The sequence below is a fragment of the Symsagittifera roscoffensis genome, chromosome 2 (genome assembly GCF_963678635.1).
Source record: "Symsagittifera roscoffensis chromosome 2, txSymRosc1.1, whole genome shotgun sequence".
Taxonomy (NCBI): domain Eukaryota; kingdom Metazoa; phylum Xenacoelomorpha; order Acoela; family Convolutidae; genus Symsagittifera; species Symsagittifera roscoffensis.
In genome coordinates, this window is record NC_087063.1 from 26921684 (window position 1) to 26941705 (window position 20022).

Here is a 20022-nt window from a genome sequence, read left to right on the forward strand (position 1 = left end):
ATTATCAGCTTAATGCAAAACAATAAGCTGATAAATTTAGGTTTTGGCTTTTATAAAATTGTCCACCAAAAAATTGTAGCTCCAATTTCACGGCAAAAGCTTGTTTAGAAAACGAGTTTTTCTCATCAACGACTATTTAGTTCCTGCAATGACACGAATATTGGCCTCAACTTTGGTTGTGTATTTCCATATTTTTCAGACAAGCAAATCTGTCGCAATTTTCTCGACCTTGATCAATATATAAAGTTTCCATCACGCAGAATAAGTAACTTTCGCAAAATTAACCGCAAAAATTGCTAGTTAAAAATTCGAAAATTGTTTGGAGAAACAAAACAATCCGAGCAACAAATATTTCGTCAATTTCTGCCAAAAAAAACGGAACAATGACAAAACATTAGGTCGTTCAATCACTCGAAATTGATAATTTCACTGGTTGAACCGATGATGAAAATATTTTTTAAAAACAGGAAAAAAACAGGAAAACTAACAGCAGTCTGTTTTACAAACTACTGGGAAGATGAGTTTGATGAATATTCATTATTTACTTTGAAATTTTGAAACGTTTTACTGTAGTTTAGCTTGCTGAAAAGCAAAATAAAGACAAAAATAAGACTGCTCGCTTCTCAGGACAAAACTTTGAATGCTCCGACTGCCCCACAATCCACATCCACTAAATTTTAATAAAAGAAAAAAATGAAAGTTTATAAATTTTGGACAAAATCAATAAATAAGTGAAAAAATTTGAGTAGCGCATAATTTTATCCAGAACATGGCCAAATTGGCAAATTTCAAACCCCCAGAATTTTACAAAAAACAAATGGAGGTAAAACATATTTTTACATGTGAACTCAAGAAGCCGACCGATATCTTTAATGGGGTATAAAACATTTTTGTTACAAGAAATTATTTCGATCGGCGAAAATTGACTGAGTAAAAAACCACACCAAGCATAAATATTCCGTTTTCTCCAAAAGTCGGAGTAATAAAAGATGATACTTATGCTATTCATTTTGTTTGTTAACTTAGACTCCACTTGTCGGGCATATCTGCCCAATTGGAGTGTTTTCAGTCGCCGGTGATATGCAAAACTTATCATTATAAATGAAGTTTTTCTGACATTACTTGAAAAAAATTTTCAATTTTTTTTTTTGTAAAATATCTTCGCAAAATTACGAAAACAATTTGATAAACTTTGCGTCTTCTAACGCAATTTTTGCATCAATTAGCGTGTCTTAACTCATTTCGAAACAATTTCTTGCCAATTAAAGGCCTAATCTTAGACGAATCAGGGCAAAACAATTGGTTCAATCATCACGAGGCCAAACTGTGCACTGGATAGGGGCACAATTTTGTGTCTGTATGTTCCTGGATTCCAGGGACAAGTACTTAAACATGTCAAAGTTTTGTAAGAATATAAAAGAAATATGAAAGAAATGCTTGTCTAACTGCAAAGCCTCTTGGCACTTCAATTTTATAGGAAAACTCAATTGAAAATAGTTCTGATTATATAAGCCATGCACGTAATTTCATTTTGCATATCATTTAAAATTATTAGTCTAAAATGTGAAAAACTAAAACAAATATTATCGTTCCTCATTGTTTGTTTGCTTGTGTTTTTATCCAATCTTCGTTGCTTCAATTTGAGAATGAGCGAGTTACACCTGTCGGAGTGGGCTCGTTCTCGGTGTCTTCTGAAAAATTGTCCGACATCAATCGGACATTTTTTGGGTCGATTACCATGTAGTCGTCATCGTCACTGTCATCGCCGTCTCCGTCGTCCTCGTTATCATTCGGCTCATGGTCTTCATCCGAGCTAAAAGTGATAAGAATAAAAAATGGAGAAAATGTGAATTAACAATTTTCAGAAGAGAAACTTGAAAAGTATCTTAACAGAGCAATTTTTGCATTGATAGATGCATCGTTACTTTATACTTTCTATGGACTTGGCATGAAAAAAGAGATACATTATTTGAAGCTCTGAGGGGAAACTATATAGTTGAACCAGGAAGCCATCATAATAAACAACTAAACTGTATCATCGAAAAAACTAAATCAGGAAAAAGATCCTACAGGGACTCGAATCCCATACCTGTCATCGTTGCAGAGTGAGTCACTGAAATATAGATCGTCGCCAGTTATTCCTGTGTTGACAGTAGTAAAAGTGTGATACTCTTTGGAGTAGCTTCCAGCTGTACTATTTTGGTTTGTCGCTCCATGAGGTTCCTGCTGGTAGGAAGGATGGGAGGCCTGGGTCATGTTAGTAGGTACCGCCTGAAAAGGAAAATGGATTAATGCAAATGATTTATGCGAAATTGTGACGAAACAGGCTGCAAAGCTCGCTAGCAATGATATGGTTGCCGACTAGAGATCTGCACGCCGCTTTGATTTACACGTGGAGCTCCTGCTCTTAATTCATAGCTTAGAGAAGTTGAAAAAAAAACATTTAACCTGTGTGTTTAATTGAACGCCTCAAACTTAAAAAATGGGTTTCAAAAAAGTTTCAGAACCCATCTTTAGTAACTCTAATATGGTTTCCATGGTTTTTTGGCCTTGAGTAGTTTAATTTAGTTTTCACCTGTCGAAAATTATTGTTAAAAGTTTTTAGAAAAATTAGCTATGCACAAACTTAACTTAGCCAAATGATGGGCTCTTTTCCACCCCCCCAATTTCAAACTATCAATTTTCTTAGTTGTCTTACGTGTTATTAAATGTTCTGACTGACATATTAATTTAAGTTCTTACAAAAAACATTATTTTTTCGCTTTTTTCTTCAAATTATTGCTCTGATGTTGCATGGAAAACAAACAATATGAAAATATTTATATTAAAAAATACTAGAAGTTTCATGAAATTTTCTAAATATATTGGAAATTGTTTGAGAATTGTACGACGGCAAGTATCGAGCCATTTTCATAAAAAAGCAAGTGTACCTTAAGCTAGATTTTATGAAGATGATATAACCCCTGAGTTGGATTTTCTGGTACTGACCTGCTGGTTCGAATTAGCAGTGGAAGATGAGTTGTGTGACTTATTGTGTGGCCCTGCTTGATCTGAGAAGACGGAGCTGTTCTCGCTCAGGAAGTGGAAGTGGTCTAGTGCTTCAGTCTCCTGTGGGCCGAATCGGCTGAACTCAACGTCGGCTAGAGGAGTCCGCTGCTTCACAGACGCCACTCGTACTCTCCCTATAAATGAGTTGAATTAAGATGCTTTTGTTGCGACCACATCATTTAAAAGACGCAAATGAATTATATATAAGCAAGCGTTTTTTTTTCTGCCAAGCGTGGTATCAAGCGTGGTATCATATTAAAACCTCTCAGCCGGGATTCGGGTTACAAAAAAAAATCGAAAAGCTGTCTCAGCATAGAGAAAAATGGTCTGAAGTTTTCCGTTATTCAGACTAAACGTCACTAAATTTGCCAATGATACGAAGTCCTGCTTTGTCAATTTAAATGTCCTTTGATTTAATCATTATTTAAGCTTTTATATCGCCTCATTAAACTAATTCAATTGCTCTGTACTCTGTAAAAAAAAGATATTTAGTTTTAAAAATTGACGTTTTATTTTGTCCTGGTCATATCACAAAGAATCTCAAGGCTCATATTTCATGCTCCACATTTGATTCAATTGTCTAAGGATTTTTTGTTAGGGCTTGTTTATGTTTTATGTTTGGTTTAGAGGAAGAACCGACAGGTCTCTTACCCGACTGCATATGTCGGTTGCACCTGTAGTCAGCTGTCGAACTCGAATCCAAATAGTTCGTGTCGTCTTCCGAAGATGTCGTCATCTGCTGGTTGTCAATCCACTGCTCTAGATACGCAGTCCGACTGTCCATCACTTGATCTTCATTTTTTGCTGGATCTGATTTGTTACTCTCGGTTATTTTCTCTGTCGGCTCGCAAGACTCTTGCTGGTCCACTTGACTTTCATTGCAGTGCTTGGACTGCGTGTGGAAATGAGAGTCATTGCAGCCGATGTTTGATTGGCCGAAATTATGCATATGTGAGTTTGACGATGTAGGTACTGCAACTGGTATTGGTTCATTGAAATTGGGGTTTGCTGGATGATAATTTTTGTGATGACCTGGATTTTCTTCAGGGTCGAGAGGAAGATCCGGCACATGCGACACATCTCCAGGATTTTGTATATCCCTCTAAAATTTATAAGCATTTGCAAGATTTTAAAACCGGATCTTGTGAAGTCCGCTCTCTTTTAAAATCTTTCAAGGTCAGCGCTCGCTTGTTCACATCAAAGGCGCCTTTTATAAACTAGTCTGTCAATTAAAATTTGGTCATTTCTTAGAAATTTTTCAAGAACCGAAGACTACTAACAGGCAGAGTGGCTGTTCGGCCATCTGCATGATCTGCCGAGTTGTTCTCCACAAGAGTGCTGGATCCACCATTCGTCTCATCAACTCCTCCATCACTCGTTCGATTAGCAGAATGGTTCTGAAAAATATGCTTAAAACACATTCAAAGATTTGATATTTGCCATCAGGCAAAAACCGTTTGGAATTCTAAATTAACTATCTAGCATTTGTAGTGATGAAAAATTCCGCTTACCCAAATATTTCTATTTTTTTTCGAAACGCAGTTGATTTTTTGATAGAATTTGTCCATGTTTTGAAAATTTTCAAAGCACCTTCAAGCTATGAGCGCTAATTAGAACCTGGGCTCTGGTTGCTTTAAATTGTTTGCGAGATATTTTCGTCTCGAAAATGTGCCAATAAAAAAGATTTTTTTTTGATTGGTTTGCTAGTTGTTTGAAAAGCAGCAAAAGATATTTAAAAAAACCCGTTGAATTATTTAAACACTGACTCACAGTAATACTACATTTAACAACTCACATGGTGCATATTCACGTTTCTCCTTTGAGCTTCAGGGGTCATTGGCCCCATAGAGGTCACAGGCATAGACTGTCTGGGGTCAATCAGATGGTTGTATCTTGTCGGTGGGTGGTTCCTCAACATCCTTGGAGACATTTGGCCGCTTGTAGATGCCGCCTGCTGTGCTGCGACGAAAACCGGATGTTGATGATGATGATGATTGTTTGTGTTCTCGTGAACAGGATTTTGTTCACCTTGTAATGCATCTGTGACCACTGGGTTCGAATTGTACTTTGCAGCACTCGATGTATGCTTGCGCAAAAGAGAAGGTATTTTCAATTTCAATGATTTCTTGTTCTTTATATTAGGATTGTTTTCATGACTTGTTGGAGCATCTTGAGAATTAGATTTTTGAAGTTTAGTTTTTGGCTTAGTTTTATTAACGGGAGTTGGTCCTCGCTTAACTGGAATTGAGCTTTGTTTTGGAAGCTTAGATCCCTTGTTCTTTTTCGTCCGCTTTTGGCTATCCTGATTATGATCACTATCGCTATCATTTTCTTGTTTCTGAGTTATCGTATTAGACCTCGAACGAGCTTCTTCTTGAGGCGAAGGCTCATTGAAGGTCATGACATCATTTCGGTTGTCTAAAGAAGGAGATTGGGGCGGTGATGCGTACTTTCGAGCAATTTCTCGGATCCACGGGTCGTGATGTGTCAAAACTCGGTTTAAGTTAACATTATCTTGGGGAGAATTCGGGCTTCCCTGAAATGGGTTTTGAGCACCTAGGGACATTTGCATATGGCTCATTTGAGAGTTCTGGTTCTGATTCTGGTTTTCATTCTGATTTTGATTTTGATGCTGATTTTGGTTTTCGTCTTGAGAAAACTCTCGTCGCTGTGCTGACATCGCGGGGCTTGTCGGATGGTTCGGTGGCAAAGCAGGCGGCGTCGAATTCTTATTTTTCTGTCTTGAACTAGATCTTCGTCTTCCGAAAGGGCTTTTGATCCCAGATTCTTTTTCAACTTTCAGTTCTTGGTTTGGAGTATTCTCTGAACTTGCTGATATCGATCGTTGCTGTTGGCTTTGCTTTTTATTGCTACTAAACATCGGAAGGCGCGACTGACGTGCTTTTGACTCTCTCGGCGATGCAAGAGTTGAACTTCGGTCTGGACTATTTGGAATCTGGTTTTGATGCTGAAGCTGGCTTTGACCCTGTTGACTTTGATTTTGACCTCCATTTGACCCTAAAGAGGTCCTGCTATTTGTATGGCTATTAGCTTGAATTGACTTTAATTGGTTTATTTGACCATGAACCGGAGGCGTCAATGGCGCCCTTCTAGGGATACGAGGTTTGAATTCGGCGTTGTTATTATTTCTGCTGTTCGGAGAGTTGTAACCCTGAGGACTTGAGTCCTGGAGCGAGTTGCTTCGTCTTGGGATTGCGGGGTCTTCGTTTTCGAATCCTGACGGAGATGGGATACTAAACGCACTGTTGATCTGCTCTTGAGCAGTCGAGGCACTCGGAGGCATCGGAAGGAACTCATACAGCTCCTCTCGAATTACTTTTTCTTTCGGCTCTGGTTGTGAATCAGTCGTAACATATGGTGGCCAATCATAATACGGGTTCGAATTCGCATTCGCAGTTGCGTTTCCAGAATCTGAGTTCATATTTTGGAAGCTGCTGTTTGGATTGCCGAAGCTTTTATCGGGTTTCAAAGAACTTGGGTTTACTTTTGGGGTTTCCATTTTTAGTTGAGGTATATGTTTGCTTCTGAAAGTCGAGTCTAATTGCAGATAACTTTGAAGCGGAGGCTTCTTTATAGCTTGTGGGCTCTGAACTATATCCATATACACAGGGTTCTCAGCTTCTGTAACTTCCGTGTTTGTTTTTTCAGATTTCCCCTGGTACTGAAATTTTTGAGGGGGTTTCAACTGATTGGGTCTTGGGATGTTTCCCATTTTCCGATTGTCAAACGCAGATGCAATCTTCCGACTGTTGTTCTCGGCCGAAGTGAGAATGACTCCACTTTCGGCCGAATTAGAGTGCGAGCTGTTCGAGTGTTCGAGAGTCGGCTTCTCCGAGCGTCTCTGGTTATCAACACTGACACTGGAAGCATCACTTCTGGCTACGTACGTCGCTTCATTAATCTTGTCCTCTCCTTTTTCTAGACTTGGCGCAATTTGGTCCAGAACATTGAGGATTTCTTCTAATTGCTAAAAGGAGTGAAATTGAAAATCCGTCCAACATTTAACAAGAAAGGGAAATGCCAACATACAAGCTATTGAGTTTTTGGTTAAAGTTGGGTTGAGAAATGTTGTCTCACTCTTAAACTGAATTTTATCGAGTTTATTTTTATCCTCACCCTCACCCTCAAGACGCCCCCCCCCCCCCTCGGGAATTTGACCCCCTGACTACCCAAAGGGTCCCCCCTTTGCTAGCATTTTAGGATATCCTTTTGTTGTGAGCCATTTTTTGTATCCATTTTTTGTTACCCTAAAATTTTTCTAAAGGAGCATTTGGCGCCGACAAATCTTAACTTGAAGGGCTAGCGCGCGCCAAAAAACGTATTGTTTTTGGATAAAAATTTCCAAAAAGGGCCTAAAAACGTCTTTTTTGCCTGTTTTTTTTTCAAAATTTTGCTAGCGGCGCAGAAAATTTTGTTTAAATAGGGTCTTTATTGTTAGTCATTTGGGAATGCTCAGAAAAAATATTTGATCGACCTAAAAAAGGGTCAACAAAGTTTTCAAAAGATTTTAGGAAAATTTAAAAATCATAATAGGAGATATTTACAAAATGCTATAAATATATACCTAACGGTATCTGCATTTCAAAAGGTTTTTCAACATTTTATAGGTTCACGTTTTGTGCCCATGCTCAATAAAATTAACCAATTGTTTTGTCTCCAGAAACACGATTTGCTTTCTAATTTAATCGGTAAGTTATTTAGTAAATTTTCTAATAGGAAGATTTTGTGGTTTGGCAAACCCTACTAGTTCTCAAAATGGACCAAAACTACTTTCTGGTCTCGATAATTGAACCAGATTCCACAAAAGTACGTCATGTAAATATCCCTGAGAACTCTAAATCTTATACATTTGGTAAAGAAATAAACATATTTGGTGGTAGGTAATACTTAATGGGCCGCAAAATCGTGAGAACACGAATACAAAATTCGTTTTCACTCAAATTAACTTTCTCGTATGCGACTTGATTTAAGTTGAAAGTGGGGAGGGCTATAAAAAGGCTATTGTCTCCAACGCTCAGTCGGTGGCTCGAGAATTAAAATGATCTGTGCTTGCGAGGGTGAGGCTTGCGAGGGTGAGGCACTTTTTCACGGCCCGAAAACATAACCAAAACAATTGCAGATGAGTCTAATTAAAAGCACACAGCGGTTCTCAGTATATAGCTGAACAGCTCATACTTTGTTCACCGCTCCTAAAAGCAAATGGGCTCCTTTTCCTTTTCTCTTCTTTTAATTCAATTTAAATTTGTCATATTGTAATGAAAGATTAAGTACTGAAAAATAATGTAATGAAAACAAGAAAATGATTTGAAATTTATTAGCCAGCCCGTCTCCAATAATCAATCGCCTCGCAAAAAAGCATACCTATTGAAGCTTTGAAATTTTGACATACTATCGGCTATTTCAAACCGAAGTGGTTTGCATTTGAAAGAGCCATGGAACTTTGCAATTTTGATCAGTTATTTCATGAAACATAACCAATGGCGAACAGTTAAATTTTTCTATTGAAGCGATGGAATAATGAAATATATCAAATTGCTTTAGAGACCAAATCAATTCGCAAAAGGTTCATTTTGTTCTTAAAAAAGCTACTGAATCTATAAATACTTGAAATGTTTCGAGTAGCAATTGCTTCATAGACCGAATCAGTTCACGAAATGTTCAAGTTATTCTTAAATCTCGAATTGTTTCATAGAATGAATTGGTTCGCAACAAGCCCAAATTCTCCTGAAAAAAGCTACGCAAGCTATGAAATTTTTGTATGTCAAGTAATGTCATCAAGCAAGTCGGTCGGCAAGAAAATTGAATTTTCTATTGAAGTCATTCAACCGATAAAAGTAATTTTATAGAAGGGATCGGTTCGCAAAATTAAAGTTTTCCTATGTAAGCTGTTGAAGCTATGAAAATTTGAAAAAAAAATTATTTCGTAGACCAAATCGGTTCGCGAAAAGCTTAGGCTTCTGTAAGCAACCAAGTTTTTCACAACGAAACTTGAAACATTTCAAGCTATTAAAAGATCAAAGTTTCGTGAAAAAATTATAAGTAAACTAATCAAGCTATGAAATATTTCCAGATATTTCAAATTGCGAATCGGTTTGCAAAAGTTTGAGTTCTTCCGCGCAAGCTATTTAAGCGATGAAACTTTGATATATTTCAAATTATTTCATAGCACGAACTGATTTGCAAAATGTTTCAGGTTTTCCAAGCAAGCTTTCCAAGCTAAGAAACTTTGATACAATTCAAATTGTTTCATAGCGCCAATCAGTTTGCAAAAAATTTGAGTTTTTCCAAGCAAGTTTTTCAAACTATGAAGTATTTCATAGCGCGAATCGATTTGCAAAAAATTTGAGTTTTTGCCGAGCAAACTATTTAGGCAATGAAACATAAAATATTGTAAAATATTTCATAGACCGAATCAGCTCAAAAACGAAACAATTTTTTAAGCAAGCTACTTAAGTTTAGAAACTTTGAAATACTTTAAATTACGCAGAAAATTCAATTTTTATAAACAAACTATTCAACCTTGAAACTTTAAAATAATTCAAGTTATTTCATAAAGCGGATAGCTTCAAAAAAAGCCCTTTTTTTTAAATCGTGGAGCTAGCTTTTTATTTGATTTGTTTCAGACTGAAATGAATCTGAGAACCTTAAAATTTGGCCAAAATTGAGCAAGTTCTGTCTAGCTTTGAAGTTCGAGTTCAAACTTTTTGAAGATTATTAGATTTTTAAAAAAAGAATTCTAGAGTATTCCAGACTTTAGAAAATTCGATAGCCGCTTTAAATAATTCTTAGACATTTTGATCTAAGCCTTTTAAAAGGTTGTGCTCGATAGTCCCTTAAAAATTAGGCTTTATGCTAAATTGATGTCATTCATTTAAAATATAAGCTTTGAGTTCAATGCTCTCAAAAACAATTGAAAATTTACGGAAAATTGCTAAAAATGAATGAAAATCCATACCGCTTCATGGAGCGACTCTTTTTTGGACGCTTTCCTAGAACTGTCACTACTGTAGTCTGACCTTGAGGCAGACCTATCTCGGATCAGATTTTCGCGGTTATTGCTCGTCGAATCCAATTGGTCGAACATATCTTGATGCTGATTGTTCAATGTGGGTGAATCAGGGTCCAGATTGGTGAGTGTAGAAGTCTTGTTTTTCTCTTCAAGAGTGGCTTTTATGTTCTGGTTTTCCTGTTCCAGTTGTTGAACCAGATCTTTGAGCCTTTTGCATTCACTTTGCAAATCCTGAAAAAATCTTAAGAGCTTCAATAAATCTTTTTTAAATGCTATTTTGACATCATTTCGCAAATTAGGATAAACAATTTCAAGTAGATTGTCGCCCTTATCAAGACTAAGGGCAGCTTTTGAGGGCAAGTTTGTGGTAAAAATTTTTTCAAATTCCAATCGGCATTTAATTTACCTTGAGATAGTTTTTCGATACAGCGAAAAAAGGCATTAAAAATGAGCTTTTAAAAAGCCAACAGATCCAGATGTTTTCAAAATTTTTTAAGCTTGACTAAAAAATTGCTACTAAAAAAATTGCGTCGCCATGTGGGCGGCACTATAATTAACAAGCTTAGCGAAACAAATTCAGTTCAAAATAATGTTCAGCTCGGCTTCACTTTTTTGAGATGATATAAAAAGTTCTGCCAACAATTATTTGTCAAAAAGTCGGAGTTTGCCTTGAAAAAGGCACACCAAAGTCAAATATTCCTTCGAAAACTGTCTTCAAAAAATGAGAGTGACCTTCTGGGCTGTGATAGCAGTGTGCACTTTCTCCGTCACTTCATTGAGACACTTCTCATAGCTGTGCTGCTGACTCCTGCTGCTCTCACTCAGCCGTTTGTTCTCCTGCTCCAGCTGAACTATCCTGTCATTCATCTTCGCCTCCATCTCCTCCACAGACTGGGAATGGTGAGTCATGTCTGCTAGTCCCCCACCACCCGGCGGCACTCCTCCTGTCAGAGTTTGCTGTCTAGACTGGCTGCGAGTCTGAAATATTACAATCAAGGTCACAAAATTTGGCTATGATTGTTACTAGATTTTGAAGTGCGATTATTCACAGTAGCTCTGAAAAAGTGTTATTTAACTGAGATAAGAGCCTGAAACATTACAAGCTGGCTCGAGCTGATACGTTACAAAATTTTATGAAATTTTTACTAAAAAATCAATTTCTACCAAAAAAATCAAGCGGCCAAGTTTGTTCTGAAAACAATTAAGAGTTCGAAAAATATGTGCCAATCAAAGATCAGAGCCTTTTTTTACTTTCATGCATACCAACCATCAATCTTTTTTTTAACTTTCACAAATCTTTATAAGTTCTTACCTTTTTTTTCAACTTTCACAAATCTTTATAATTTCTTACCTTTTTTTTGCCGGCTGGGCGTGGTTTCCTCAGACTGCTTATGAGTTGGTTGCTCTTCTGGCTGATCTGTCCCAGTTGGGTGTGGAGTGTCTGCAGTCTGGACCTGCTGGCCTCGTTCTCCTCTATCAACTGACCCACTCTCTCCTCCGCCTCCTCACGCAACGCACGCTCCTCCTCTAGTTCACGCTCGATCAGCTCACGCTATATAAACAGAAAAACATATTAATCATAATAATAATCAGGGGCGGGTTTGGGGAGGAGCGGGGGGGGGGGGGGGGTTTAATGTTTAAGGTTTAAGCCGTTTTTTATAGAAAAATAACCAAGTGATTTTGAGAGACTCTGAGTTTTTTTGAACACCCCTCTGTTCCTTTTTCTTCTCAGGGATTCGACCCCCCGCCGACCCAAGGAGTCTCTCCTTTGTATACAAATGCCTAGAAACGCCTTTTTGGTCTGTGTTCTCAAAATTTTGCCTGTGACACAGAAATTGCGGCCGAAGCAGCGTCTTTTTAGTGCTTTGGGAGAGCTCTGAAACTCAATTTAATCGACCTTAGAAAAATCTGAAAGTCCACCCCTCCTTGAGAAAAGCTTAGACCCGCCCCTGATAATCATAATAATGATCATAATAATCATAATAATAATTATAATAATCATATTAATAACAAAAATAATAATAATACTATTAATATCAATCGTAATAAAAATCAGGGATGGATTTAGGGGGGGGGGCAGGGGAGGCGGACGCTTTTCCCCATCCTCAGGGTTTCGACCCCCTGCCGACCCAAAGGTTTCCACCTTTGTACGATTTTGAGGTATCCATTTTTGGTGGCTGAACCATAAAATTTTTCTTTTCAAAGTTGCCGTTGGCGCAAGTACTCCTTAATTTTTTGGGGGGGGGGGGGGGGAGCGTGCGCCAAAAAAATGCAACTTTACGGTCAAAATATTCAAAAAAAATCCTAATGTTTTTTTTCCAAAATTTTGCTTGCGGCGCAGAAATTTTTGTCAAAACAGTGCCTTTTTTAGTACTTTGGGAGGTCTCGGAAAATCAATTTGGTCGACCTACAAATATGTCGACAAATTTTCAAAAAAAATTGAAAATCCGCCCCCTTCTCCCTTGAGAAAACCCTAGATCCTAGATCCGCGCCTGGTAATCATAATAATAATCATAAAAACCAATCATAGTCATGATAAAAATAATAACCACCACAAATTTGTTTTCTCGAAGACAACAGACTCTTATTATTATACAGATTAATACAACAGATTATTATTTACACAACTTTCCATAAAAAAACCCATTTGGAAGAAAAAACGTCTAATTTTTTTAATGGGCTCTACTTCAAAATTTTTTTTGTTTCTGATATGTTTTTTTAAAGAAACAAAATAGGATTAGGGCCTGAAATTATATGATACTTGTACGCAACCGGTCAATCTTTTTCATGCAGCCCTTTACTTTTAAAGTCGTAGTTTTTCAATTATGTTCTTTCAACTGAGTTTATTTATTATTGTGATTTGTGTAAATAATAGTCGGGTATGTTATTTTCTTGAAAAGAAATCTATGATTGTTTTTATGATTTTTATTATGGTTATAATTATCATTTCTATTATGATTATCATTATGAAAATTTTTATTGTTATTATTAAAGCGCATAGTGGTAAGGTGTTCACTCTGAAATCGTCAGATCGTGTAATCGATCCCATGCAATGACAATGATAGTGTATGGGGACGAGCACTTGACCTCTAGCTTCAGGTCTACCACAGCTTGAACAATTTCGGCTGCAATAGTGGTACCATTTAAAAATTCTAGACGAAAAAAACGGCCTTGGGTCGCAAAAAAAGAGCTTCGCTCAACAAAATAACACAGTCTGGAATGTGGGGAGATAATACAAATGAACTATCCTCGACAGGACTGTTAAGGCCTACTGATAGCTCCTCTGCGATTCGCAGGAACCACATTATTTTTATTATTATTATGATTATTATTATTATGATCATTATTATTATTATCAGGGGCGGATCTGACTAATAATAAAAAATCCCATTTGCAAGAAAAAACTTTTTATTGTTATTTCAAATCCCATTTCAAAGTTTTTTTTCTAAAATTTTCTTCTTCAAAAGTAAGGGACTACATGAACAAAGATTGGCCGGTTGCGTACAAATATCATATAATTTCAAACCATAGTCCCAACTTTTTTACTTGGAGAAAAAACAAATTAGAAACAAAAAACTTTCCAAATTTTTTGTCGTTTTTAGTGCTGTATTTACATCAAAAAATTAACCCTGGAACGTTCACTTTAAGCTGTAAAAAATCGAATTCGTCATCATAATTAGCTATTTGCTTAGGTCGATAGAATTTAGATATTGGAAAGCCTAAAGTTCTTTTGAGGTCCAGAGTGGCTTTGTAATTACAGTTTATAAGTGTACTGTCAAGTTGCTAGAAAATCAGTATCAAAAAATCACATTTTGTTGACTTGTGGTTTAGCTTTCAGAGCATTATAAAATCGTGTTATAGAATTCTCAGAATTTTCAATAATCAGAACTCTCAATACGCTCGAGCGCTAGTTAACAGTTTTATATAGATGGGCGGAGATTTTTTAGTAGATACCATAAAATGAGGCGGGGTTGTTAAGTAGATCCGGGTTTTGTACTAGAAAAGAAATCAGGCTTCACTCACGTAGTCTTCTGGTGAGTCACTGAGTGCATTCTTCTGCAGTTCAGCCACAGTCATTCGCTCCCTAAACAGATAAGCTGAAATGGATCTTTGATAGGAGAAATATTTCATCCCAGAATGGTCATAGGGCAAAATACTTTCAACCAATGAAAAGTCTCCGCAAAATTTCCGCAAAACATCCTGAATTGCCATGATTCATTTGAATCACTAGTCGGTACTCAATAACCAGGAAGGAAGCTTGACGATTCAATCAGGGTATCTGATAGTTGAAATGATTTTGATTGGTAGGTAGTTTTCTGTAATTGAATTATCATGCCATCAGAATAAACGCGTTATAACTAAAAATCGTAACATAACGAAACAGATTCGTTTGAGTCATTCGTTGAGTCAATTATAGTTACAAACACAATTTTTGCCTAATTTACTAGCTGTAAGATGCTGCAAGGATCAATCCGCCGTAGAAACTCTACCGTTTCGCACTATCACTATTTTGGATATAAAACTCAAGATAAGACTGCTCGCATTGGAGAATGCCCTGAAGTTTCTGACTATATTTTAAGGCTTCGAGTTGTGTTTGCTTTTAAAAATTGGATGAAACTTTTAAAAATTAAAAAAAAAACTCAAAAAACTGGGATTTTTTTTGATAAGCACCCCCCTACAGGCTATGTTACGTACATTGTGATGTTCTTAGCGTCTATTTTTGTATTCATGACATCAAAAAGCAGATTGATGAGCAGATTAATGAGCGGCTGACACGTTAAAAGCACGGAATAACTCGCGTGTTAATTGTCCTGAATAAGCAAAACTGGCAATTTTTAAACCTTCATGTCTTTTCAAAAAACAATCGCATGCTTAATATCTTATTAATTTTGCGCTCAGGGCATCACTCGTTTTTAAATAATACAAAAATGTCAATTCAAAACTAGCTAGTCTGGAGAAAAAATCACGCGAGCACAAATATTCCACCTTTTTCTTCAAAAGTCGGAACAACAAGAATGCGCAAAAAACCGTGCAAAATCTCAGATAATTTAAGTACTCCTTGAATCTTGAGAAACGTTTTTGCTCTATCGAAATTGATAAAAATAATTTGAAAAAAGTTGGAAAATGAGTGATTTTTTTTCACTTCGTCTTCAAATACAAAGAGGTGTATTCTGCGTATCGTTTTGTATTGTAAAAGATAAATTGTTGGCCTCAATTTAGTTTGAAATGATTTAATTAGCCATTTATATGTGTTATAAGAAGTCAACATACGGCGCGTTTATTATTGCAAATGGCCCAAATAGGCAACTTATAAACCCCCTATAGTAGTATTAGCAAATAATCAGTGGTGAGAAACTGCTTAAGTTTGAGCTCAAAACAACGACATCTTTCTGATGGTCAAAAGTTTCAAAAACACTTTTGGGGGACATGATATTTTTTGCAATAAATTTGAACACCCAACCCACAATGTAAAAAAACTTTCATTCTAATTTTCTTTTACCGCTTTCACTATTAGCAATAAATCTGATTTCATGATGAAAACTTTGGCGCCAAATGAGCTATTTTTAGTGAACAACGTGCGCTTGTAGAAAAAAACGTAATCTTGTTTTCAAAAACTTCAGCACATATTTTTCTATATTTTGCCGGCTAAAATTTTTGTCATTTGGTGATTTTTACAAGCGCTTCAGGAGAACTCAGATAATGGTTGATGAAAATTTTGAGGACCTAACTAAAGCTGTATGAAACTCAGGGGTGGATCCAGGATCTTCTCTAGCGTGGCGGGTTTTTAAAAAAAATCGACCCCCTTTAGGAATTCGACCCCCTGCCGACCAAAAGGGTCCCCCCTTTGGTACTTTTTAAGAATCTATTTTTGGCCGACCGGCCCTAAAAACTTTCTAAAGGAGATTTCGACGCCATACTAATTTTGAGGGGGGAGCGCGCTACTAATTATGAAATAGCGCTGAAATAATTTTGCATTTTCATCAATAATTTAGGACAGATTTTTGCTGATTTTTGAGTATTCTAAATCACTAAAAAAACGAAGATCCTATCCTACTGAGGCTCGATCTACCGGAGTGCAGACTCTTATGATGCTCTTACTATAATTTATGTCAATATAGGTATAGGGTTCAAAATCAACTTTATCATTTAAGTGATTGTCACAAGAATTCGGTTATAATTTTTGGAATAAAATTGTAGCAATCTAACTCTGATTTCTCCCTGAAACATTCCCGGGAGAACCTGAAATAATTGAAACTTTTTGATTCATTAATGAATCAGCAATAAATATTTGGGTTCACAGGAGAAGGTACTGCAAAATTCGCAATGATTGACGATGCGACTTCAACCCGGGCATCTTAAAGAAAGATTAGTTTCAAATCAGTTCTTAAATTGATTTACCTCTCGAGATTTTGTTGCTCGTTTTCCAGCTGGTTAGTCAACTGTTCAATTTCGCTCTGAAGAAGTTCCTGAAACAAATCAAAAAGAATTTTAACTCGTTCTACAATTAGGCTTTAAGCAAACATTTTTGATAGTTTTATTGATCGAGAGTACTTCAAAATTTGCTGCTCTCTTCATTTTTTATATATCTAGACAGCTATATGTATATAGTACATGCATATTTGTAGTTTGAAATATTTTGTGAAAAATATGAATGAATTTTTTGCGTCATCACACCTGAGCAGTCCTGACAGAAAAATTGTAGAAGTTTGCGAGCAACAATATCAGGCAAAGACACGGTTTATGATTATTATTTGAGGTCCACTGATTTATTTTGTACTGAAGTTTTCTGAACAAACAAATAAAAAAATTTCTGACGCTTAGTCAAAACTTTTTAAAATTGTTTTTAATTATGTGATGCTGTCTGATAAACAGAAATTAATTCATTCCGCTTCACTAAAAGCTCATGAACAAACAAAACGGTTGAAAGAAAAACAAATATTGCTTTTTTTCTACCTCGTAGCTCCTTCCCGAGTTACTCCGAGGAGTAACCGAACCCGCTCTTTGATCCTGGTAGCTCTCAGGTCTTGGGAAGTTAACCTTTGGTCCTCTGTTAGCCTTGGGTAAACTACTAAAAGTCTTTGGATGAGTCAACAAATGTGTATGCTCCACAAGCGGTGATATTTGTTGCTGATTTTGACCTCCGAAGTTGTTAACTTTTTGAGTTGACCTTGACCGGTCACCGGCACTCATGTTGGAAAACTGGTTCTGAAGGTGGACAATAGTTGCGGGCTCTGGGATCCGGACGTCATTCAAATCAGCGCTATGGTGAATTGGCTGATTGCTGTTAGAATCGTTTGGGTATCTTCGACGCTCAGAGTTACTTCTAACCCAGCCTCGATTAGGGGATCTGGACATATCGCGATGCTGACTTGAGTCGGGCGGCATAAGAGTATTTTGAGCACTCTGACTGTGGTGATAATTAGTTGCGCGATTTCCGTTGTAAATTACATCGACAAGGTCAGGTTGTTCCTCTCCGAGATTTTCAAATGTAAAAAAAGTCCCTCCGGGAAGATTTTTGCTGTTTGGGTAATTAGCCGAATACTCGTTTTGACCATTAGATTGTCCGGTAGGATTTGAGAACCGTCGATTAGAATTGGTTTTCGACGCCTTGAAAGAAACGTCACACTTAATGCTTTGACCGTAGTTCGAATTTTGTTCATCATTTGAGTAGGTTACATTTTGATAATTCGCAGAGTGACCATTTTCGAACCTTTGCGTAAACGAATCGCTGCTATATGCCGAACTCCGATTAGCACGTTGCGGAGTTAGCGTAGATTCAGGTTGAGTCTGATTAAAAATTGGCGTTCTGTCGCGGTAAGCAGAAAACGCCGAGTTGCTATCCGGTGAGTTCTGATTAACCGAGAAATTAGTCCGATTTGGTTCCCAATAGTCGCCTACTAATACACTAGCACCAGGTAAATTACTTCTTGTTGGGGTGTTTAGATTGTTGTTGATGGACTCATGCTCGTAATTTTGCAAATCGTCTCGGCTTTTATGTTCCGCTTCAGAGCTTGCAGTCGTGTTTGAAGCTATTGCACTATTTTGCCCCGAGGAGTTGTATTGCCGATGTGGGATGACCCTCGTCGCAGGTTGATGAAACGCACTATTTCTAGACGGTGAAAAGTAATCACTTAGAGGTCTAACGGGGTTTGAAGTCAGTGCGTTTCGGGCGCCGCGATTGAAGGCCGGACTGGGCATCGAGTTGGGGAATGCGGCCGACTGTCTTCGGAAAGTTGCCGGTGACATCACTTCGTTGGAAGGCATGATTTGCATTCCGCTGTGCTGGTGGTAACTGTTCGGCCGAGGATTGTTAGACGAGGAACGACTGCTACCTGTTCGGCTTTCGGACGAGCGTTGTCTATCGTTTCGGTCAAAAGATCCGAAGTATCGGTCGTGAATCGCTCGTGCCTCCGCCTGGATTTCGGACTCCAAGTGGTTGTAGGTCGTGGACTCTGGATTTTGGGAGGGGTAGTATTGTGAATAGTTTAAAGAAGGGATTTGGTATTGAATATAACTTTTTCCCGAAGAGCTTATGAACAAGTTCTCATTTGGCATATTGGGTAATACGAATTCCGGTCTGCTGGCAAATGACCGGTATTGTGAAGTTGAGATCCCTGGTTGTTGACGTGAACTTACAGCGGAAGTATTTATAGAAAGTTCTGTTCCGTAAACATGGTCCGGTTCGTCGGATCCCTCGCCTCGGGGTTCAAACTCGTAGTTTCGATAGTCAAGAGGTAAAGCTACCGAGTACCGGTTGCTATTAATGTGGTATCCTAACATTTTGGGACACTTTTAATGCTATGCAGTTATGATAAGTTATGATAGTAAAAGCCTCATGGCTTAGTTGTAGATGTTTGTAAACAGCCAAAAGCCTGAAGAAACAAGCTAACTATGTGAATCTCAAGTCAATTTTAAGATATTTTCTCAAACGTCTTCAAGTAGCCTTTAGCACAAAAAGAGTAAAGCTTCTCAAACTAACACTCTTTTGCGTAATTTGGACTATAATTTACAATATGCCAACCAGCTTATGATTATTTAATAGTTGAACTTTTGTGCGCTCTGCATCCAAAAATTTTGATTAATTTTGAACTGGCAAGCGTAAAAAATCTCGTTAATCGTAATATTGATATGGTCAAATTCAGCTTTAAACAAAAAGGCACAACAAAAATAATGAGACTAAATTGAATTCAAACTGGGCCGCTCTAAATTCGAAACACATTTTTGTTTTGGTTCCGAAACGAATTCAATTTTTGCCGGCTCACTAGAAACAAGTGAGTCAGCCCAGGTATTTCTGGACCAAATTACCATAATCCCTCAAAAGTATAATGATAAAACGTCCCTTAAAATTAGTCCAGTGAAAACAGCTATTAAATATGAGTGGTCCAAATAGAGCTCTGGACCGTACAAACATTTTCAATGCTCACAGGGCCTAAAGTTTGATAAACTCAAAAAACAGCTGGTTAGAACAAACTGCAAAAACGTATCTAAATTTATAGCATTTATCTAGCTATATTTATCATTCTCAATGTCAGAATATAGTTCATTATAATGAAATTATTTCACAGCATGGACTTTTGATAGCGTTTCTTGCGTCTAGAGTTTTTTTTCGGTTCGGTGGTCAATCGGTAAACAAAATCGACGGCTCCGGCTTATCAAGCCAGGAGGGGCAATTGCCTCTCAGTTGTGTTTTGAAAGAGCCAGAAATCTCAGTTTGGTTTTATACTTTCCAAACAAAGTTTTCAACTGAACCTCTCGTTTGAAAGGAATGCACTTGAAAAGCTCTTTTCTTTCACTCCAGCCCAAAATGCAACTGGAGATCTAAACCTGTACTAGATATAATTCCCTCAGCTTATAATCTAGAATGGTTATAACTACTTAATGTGACCGAGTGTCTTACATTGGCTAAATAATATGGACATGGTTTGATAAGAATATATGTGGGC

General features: G+C 37.2%; 1 protein-coding gene across 1 annotated transcript; it reads right to left on the reverse strand.

Moving 5' to 3' along the window:
- Positions 1–1503: 1503 nt before the first annotated feature.
- LOC134838969 (probable serine/threonine-protein kinase DDB_G0282963) lies at positions 1504–18890 on the reverse strand. Its single transcript, XM_063854341.1, has 12 exons — positions 17033–18890; positions 16478–16545; positions 14102–14162; positions 11430–11630; positions 10811–11056; positions 10025–10309; positions 4844–7036; positions 4329–4445; positions 3700–4150; positions 2989–3182; positions 2090–2271; positions 1504–1813 (listed from the first exon to the last, which is right to left on the reverse strand). Exons 1-12 carry the CDS (start codon positions 18857–18859, stop codon positions 1636–1638), a joined length of 6003 nt encoding a protein of 2000 aa, XP_063710411.1. The 5' UTR covers positions 18860–18890; the 3' UTR covers positions 1504–1635.
- Between the last annotated feature and the right edge of the window lie 1132 nt (positions 18891–20022).